Source organism: Staurois parvus, unplaced genomic scaffold, assembly GCF_062004578.1.
Source record: "Staurois parvus isolate SC_StPar_1 unplaced genomic scaffold, SC_StPar_1.0 ptg000251l, whole genome shotgun sequence".
Classification (NCBI taxonomy): Eukaryota; Metazoa; Chordata; class Amphibia; order Anura; family Ranidae; genus Staurois; species Staurois parvus.
In genome coordinates, this window is record NW_028318047.1 from 3,098,218 (window position 1) to 3,105,706 (window position 7,489).

The window sequence follows — 7,489 nt, forward strand, 5'->3', positions numbered from 1 at the left end:
TGGTAAATTGCAATATATTACATTTTTGTTTTGAGTATTAATACAGATTTAGTTTAATTTTTACAAGAGTGTACCTTTTATTATATTATAGATACAATCAAAATACTTTTAAGATTACATATTTCTTAACTAAAAGTCTGATATGAACCAAGTTACCCCAGAAGTCAGAATAGACAGTACCATCAGCATATAATAATCACCTTTTGCACAGGTGCTATGCTATCTCTGAGGCACTAATACGTGTTTAATGTGAGGGAGCAGAAAGTGCCCTTGAGTGCTGCTGACAATAGACCTGGTTTTGTGGCATGTCTCTGCTCAGATGGAAGCAGCCTGTGTTTTGCGGAGCACCCATGCATAAACAATATCATTTTCATAAATTAAAACCTCCCCTGCAGAAGAAACATCTGCGACTACCCATTCTGAATAAACGATGGTGGCATGCTAGCTGCCCCTTTTCTGACAGAAGAGTCTTCCATTGAACAAGCATTGCATGAATAACCCCTGGAACAAGAATGAGTTTGTCTGCGGAGAAGCTCCGTGGCCGCAAACTTCCATTTTTGCGCAGCTGTCACAGTGGCAGTAGCAGGGAGCAAATAGGGGGAAGTCTGCAATTCTAATCTGTCCCCTGGGAGAGGAGAACAACTTCTGGGACTGATCCGTGCTAGTTCGTTTGATAGAGATATTGGCACCTGAAAGAATGCCATTAAGAACCCCAATGACATGTGTGAAATCTGTTAACCGTCTCTTTATTACTATTGGAACAACTTGAAAGTAATTGTAGCAGCATCCATCTCAATAGTATGATGACCTATGTAAAACTTGGATTTATACATTTCACTTGATGCATTATCTAAAAGAACCCCCCCCCCCCCCCCTCTTGCGGTACTTGGTAAATGCTGATTTTTAATTACCTAACTTCTCATACCCTTTGATAAAAGGAAAATTAAACACTAATCAATAAATATAAACAATAAACTTAGGAGAGCAACATTTTCTTCATGTATTTATGCATGTGTGTGTGTGTGTGTGTATATATATATATATTTATATATATAAAATATTTTTTATTATTATTTTTATGTATTTACTTTCATTATTATTGTTTCCCATTTGCCAACTTCCTATTCCCTTTGCAAATTAAACACTAATAATAAATACAAACAATAAACTTAGGAAAGCAACATTTTCTTCATGTATTTATGCGTGTGTGTGTGTGTAAGGGGGGTGTATATAAATATATATATATATATATATATATATATATATATATAATATTTTTTATTATTATTTTTATTTTTTTATTTTCATGATTATTTTTTCCCATTTGGCAACTTCCTATTCCCTTTGCAAATGGGGATATTGAATATGAATTACTAAATGTTAAATGCTAAACAATTAAACCTTATTTAGGACAGCAAAGGGGGAGATTCACTACAACTGGAGCACTCAGAATCTGGGGCAGCTGTGCATGGTAGCCAATCAACTTCTAACTTCAGCTTGTTCAATTAAGCTTTGTCAATAAAACCTGGAATCCAGATTTTGCACTCCACAGTTTTTAGTATATATATATTTCTGTTTTTAGGAATATTAAATACTAAATGATAATATTACTAAACAATAAATAAACCTTATTTAGGAGGACAACTTATATATATATATATATATATATATATATATATATATATATATATAGCAAGGTTATTGGCTCTGAAAGGAGATCAATCCGACACTTATTAGAATACATTGGACCATACCTGGTTTTTAGTTTTAAATACTTTTCAGTTCCCCAGTTTTCATTAATATGGATAGAACTTTCGAAAACATGCTCGTGAAAAAAATAGATAATTTTTTTGTTAAATAAATAAATAAATATAAATATATACATAATGAGTACAGTAAGTATAGTCAGCATTACATTAGGACCAATTTGAATAATTCTCCTATATCTGTTTGTGTTTCAAAGTACTTTTGGCTTAATGCTTACTCGCCAAAAACATTCCATTTGTAATGGCGGCCTTGCACTTGAATTGGCCATTACAGCCCCATCCTATGAAATAAGGTTTGAGACAAAAAAAAGTGGAAAAATGATGATCATTTTTAAAATAATTTTATTGTACAAATGATAAACGTTGCACTTTTATGAGCTATTAGAATAAAACAATAATCCCATAGGAATTACGCATAATAAAATCAATAAATCAAAGATGCAACAATTGGGCTAAACCGATCAATACTATTTCATAGTAAATTGGGATGTGTGGGGGATCGCAGTAACATCATTGCATACAGGATTACAGACAGAATGACAGAACATACTCATTCCAATTGAACCAGCTTTACATCTCAGACAACGATCATCGGAACCGAATTAATAACGTCACACTGCATCTAAGATTGTAATAAACGGACTGGTTTTCACGTCTGATGGCTTGTATTGTTTTTTTTTAACTTTTGCAATAAAAATATGAAAGTAGAACTGAAGTCATCCCACCCACAAAACTAAAATTTCACTTTGACTCCATACAAAACCTCTCATAGGTACTGCATTAATCAAGCCTTAGGATTCTGATCCCATTTGAAGGACATTTCAAAGAAAATACACATTGATAGATTAGCGATAATAATTATGATAGTCAAGCAGCTTTTGTTTTCTGGAATACAATGTGATATGAATTCTAGCATAGTTACATAGATGACAGAGCTGAGGGTTACTACCAAGGATTCAGAATTGGTATTCAGCAAAACTGGCTCTTAAAGGGTTAAACAAAATCTGACTTCAATGAAGCCTATTACAGCAAGATTGCACGTGAGCTTCTGCAAATGGATATCCTGGGTTTTATTTAACCCTTTAATGCAATGAACCCCTGTGGTATGAAGTAGATGAAAAGACCCCTCGACTAGGCTTTATTAACGGATCTGTGTGATTTACTTCTCTCATTTTTCAAGGGAAAACATCTAAGGCAGCACAACTTTCTAAGCACTTGGTTGCTGGTTTAAATTACTTAAACTTAAGTTTTTTTTTTACATTTTTCAGTTTTTATTTGCTATAAATTAGATATAATTCTACTTTTTCCCCCATAGGTATAAAAATCGATGGAGCTGCATGTTTCTTTTTTTTGTAATCTTTAAAATAGGAAATTCACATTATAAAAAGCCATTAAAAATTCTGTACAAAAAAATCACAACAAAATAATTCAGCCATGGGTACAATAACTAGTAGTAAAATGTTGGTTGAAAAATAGATTTATATATATTTATTTGATTGGCCCCACCATTGGTTTTAAAAATTGCATAGATCCTAATTATTGCCTTGCGATTTTCGCTTTGTTTTATCTGGATCAGATAAAATAACACGTTATGAATAAAGGTGTGTACTCCTCATTTAGGAGAGTAGCTCCTGGGCGATCTCTGGTCATATATACATTAATACAGCAAGTCAAAACCAAAGTAGCTTTCCAACTTTTTTTTTTTTTTTTTTGGATAGGCAGTACAGATCAAATGGAAATATGTCATTCACCAGGTGGGGTATGGTGCACTTTTCAGCCATGGTACCCATTGTAAACGAGACAAGCACGGGCAATTACATAAGTGTCATCATTTGATCTCTGGAAAGTTAATCGTGAAAGATGGCATTAAGCTGGGCACTCATGACTCTTTCGTGGTGTGTGTGGCCATCGAAGGACATGATGTTGTCTATAGGGATTTCACAACGTGGGCCAGTGCTGGAGTAAAGGGGACCATGGCTCTGGGCTAGGCTGGCCGCTGGGTAGTGCATGGTGAAGGCATAATTCTTATCAAACTCCGATGAAGGCTCGTGTTTGAAGGAAAAGTTCCCATTAACACTCAAAGGAGGGCTAAGGGGTCCATCAAAGGAGGGGCTGGTGCAGTCAGTGACAGTGCTCTCAAAAAAAGGCTCCAAGGCAGCCCCGTATGAATGGGGCTTGACGTGGAATATGTGGGAGCTGTCCATGGTACCATACGGAGGACTGGGAAGACCAGGGGATTGGTAAGGGTAGGGATGCAGGGGGAAGGAAGCACTTGCTGCTTGCATATGCGGTGGCATATCCTGGTTCTGCTCTGGAAGAAAAGTTCTGGGGTTCAGCTGAAGGCACCCAGCCACCAGATTGGTCGTTGGCTGGGACAAGCCTTTGCAAAGTGTCTGCACAAAGGAGACCAGGTCTGGACTTTTCCCAGACCTCAGGATCTCAGAAAGAGCCCAGATGTAATTTTTAGCCAGGCGCAAGGTCTCAATCTTGGACAGCTTTTGGGTTTTGGAGTAGCATGGGACCACCTTGCGCAGGTTGTCCAGGGCAGCGTTCAGACCATGCATTCGGTTCCTCTCCCGAGCGTTGGCTTTCATGCGCCTCATCTTGAAGCGCTCTACCCTGGCTTTAGTCATCTTCTTCTTCTTAGGACCGCGTCTCTTGGGTTTCTGGTCGTCATCCCCGTCTTCATCCTCCTCCTCATCATCATCATCATCATCCTCGTCCTCATCCTCACCTTCTTCTTCATCGTTCTCCTCTCCATTGTGATGCTTGAGAGAGTCCTCATCCTCATCCTTCATGATGCTATCTAGCTCTTCCTCCTTCTTCTCCAAGTCGTGCTCATCCTGGGAGCTCAAACACTCATCCACCCAACCTCTCGAGCCCTGGGTGTCGGACATTATCAACCCATTATCTCGATAGGACTTGGTCATCTTCAAATCTGAGGAGGACAAGCATATATCAATGACCACTTGATGATCTCAGTGCCATCAACTAATAATAAAGATGAATATGTAACAACACAAATCTCTATTAGATCCCCTTCAAAGACTGTTATATAACCCGGATCTATTATGATGACCTTAAGTAGATTAAAACAAAATATAACTTGAGTAATGATACTAAATTAAATCGAACTGTAAATCTGCAATCTGATTGTGTAAGATCGGAAACTTTATTCCCACTATGGCTGTATTATAGAAGTCTACGGATCACTAGATGGCAAAGCAGCAGAAAAGACAATTCTATTAAAACTGGCGCAGGCGCCCTGAATGGAGGGGATCAGGTGCATCACAGGTCCTTATTATACACATCTCCCATCTGCAGTTTACTGTGCTGGGTTAGCTCAAGTATTTTGTTTTCTATACCTAGCCAGGAAAAGAAGAAAGAAAAAAGCAACTTGATGCATAAAGCAGACACTTGACATTCCTACTATACACCATGACCTAATGGCTTTAATACAGCAGGATCTAAAACATAGCTGGTGTATTCAACCTGCTGGAGACAAGGAGAACCCTGGCAGTTAACAGGTAGCATATGTTTCCCTTAGCACCACTACTTACCATACTAATTGCACTTTACCCATCCTCTAGTCTCAATGGACTACTATACCGGTTGCCAAGGGCTTTTGCACTTGATACATTATTGCTGCCTCTTATTGAAGAATGCATTTGTGAAGGTTCTCATTTATACAGGTTGTGATATAGCTAGTAGTAGTAAGTCCCATTTTCTGGGCTTATTCTCTAATGTCGGAAATCCATCTGGATAGCTTCATCAGCTCAAATGATTGGCTGCGTGGATGAGTCCTAAAAATCTTTTAATAGTACAGAACAAGTTCAGTTGAAGGAGACTTAACTACTGCAGGTTTTAGCTCAGTCCATGCTGATTGGTTTGTATAGGATGCATGCATTTCAGTTGGTCCATCAGGAATAACCCTAAGCAGACATGAGTCTATAGTAAATTGACTTTTTATTGCATATATTAGTTGCACTTTATTATATACTTTATATTTCTACTATATTTTGTATTTATATCACATTTTACTTGATATTTATATTATACGTTATATTTCTACTATATTTTGTATTTATATCACATTTTACTTGATATTTATATTATACGTTATATTTCTACTATATTTTGTATTTATATCACATTTTACTTTATATTTATATTCTACTTTATATTTCTACTATATTTTGTATTTATATCACATTATACTTTATATTTATATTCTACTTTATATTTCGACTATATTTTGTATTAATATTTATATCATACTTTATTATATAATATATATTATATTTTACTTAATGTGCATAATGTATACACTTTATATTGATAATATTTATATAAAGCTTTATATGTATAGTTTATATACACTATTTTTATAATATTTATATTATATTTTATTTTTCAATGCAGATTGCAGCCCCTAAAGTAGACTGATAACATTTTAGCCAACTTCAACTATACTTCAACTCTTCACAGCCCTTCTATAAACTGTTTCCAAGCTCAAGGTGAGCAACTGACATCTATATAAATATACTGCGTTGGCTTTGCTACTTTAGTCTACATCCAGCCCAAAAAATATGAAAATGTTGCTATTTGATAATGAAAGTATTAGGTTGATTAATGGTCAAGCAATAGTAAGGAAGGAGAAATGAATAAAATATGGAAATGTAAAAATAATGATTGGCTGAGAAAGGTGATGATGTGTTATAAAATGATATGAATCGAGTGTTCTCCCAGATGTAGAGAAATAAGGATGCTGAGATGATGAGACAGGTAAGGCTTACCTTAATCTGAGTGTCTCCTTGGCAGTGACAGTCTCATAACCTCTCCAGTGGTACAGAGCAGAGGTGTAGGTGCTGGGGTGAATTGTTTTGTTTATTTCTGGGGGCTGTGATGAGACTCTGGGGTTTTATAGCGGGTCTCGTGACGCTAGGAGACAAGAGGGGGGAGGAGGAGGAGGAGAGGTGACAACACAGCAGTCACAGATTAGTGAAGGGAGCGCAGTGCGCTTGCGCCCCTCCAGAGCCTTCCTTCAAGCCCCGCCCCCTAACTTTCCCCGGCACGCGCCATATGGTCACCCAAGTCAGGCAAACGGCGGATCACGTGACCCGGCCCCCTTTTCCTCCATCCATTTGTATTCAGCGCTGCTCTCCCTTCCATCTCTTTGTGGCCAAGGGGGGAAAAAAAGTGGCCATCTGTCGCCAGTTACAGATTCTGCGAACCTGTTTGTACCCGCAGGACAGGGTTAACCCCTTCCTGGCCGCGCATTGTGTGCACAAGACGTGACAGAAGGGGAGGCAGAAGGAGGCAGCGATCACTTGTGTCCCGGGAACCTCTCGGTGCCCCTTGGTTTGCAAAGTGCCATTAATGACAAGAGGCGACATCCTGCATCAGATTCCGACACTAGTGTCATTATTCGCCCCAGCTTTCCCGGGAGGAGCTTTCTGTCCTTTTCTTTTATTTCCATATTCATGAAAAACTACCACATATCACCCCATGGATGTTCAGAGAGGGGGGCTTTCTCCCTATTTGCTTCATTTAGCTGTTGGCATTACTGTTATTTATATATATATATATATATATATATATATATATATATATATATATTCATTTTCCGTGCACTCATTACATACAAACTTTCCGCTGCAACTAAATCCCCCAATAGAAGTGTAGAATTCTGACCTTCCTTATGGGGGATCCGAGCCCCGAAC

The 7,489-nt window shown here is 37.5% G+C and overlaps 1 protein-coding gene across 1 annotated transcript; it reads right to left on the bottom strand.

The window, feature by feature from the left end:
- Positions 1-2,091: 2,091 nt before the first annotated feature.
- NEUROD1 (neuronal differentiation 1) lies at positions 2,092-6,720 on the bottom strand. Its single transcript, XM_089680834.1, has 2 exons — positions 6,563-6,720; positions 2,092-4,704 (listed from the first exon to the last, which is right to left on the bottom strand). Exon 2 carries the CDS (start codon positions 4,694-4,696, stop codon positions 3,614-3,616), a length of 1,083 nt encoding a protein of 360 aa, XP_089536960.1. The 5' UTR covers positions 4,697-4,704; positions 6,563-6,720; the 3' UTR covers positions 2,092-3,613.
- Positions 6,721-7,489: the final 769 nt, after the last annotated feature.

What these genes read in the sequence shown, in the direction of transcription:
- NEUROD1 (XM_089680834.1), bottom strand. Translation starts at nt 4,696, where the DNA reads ATGACCAAGTCCTATCGAGATAATGGGTTGATAATGTCCGACACCCAG.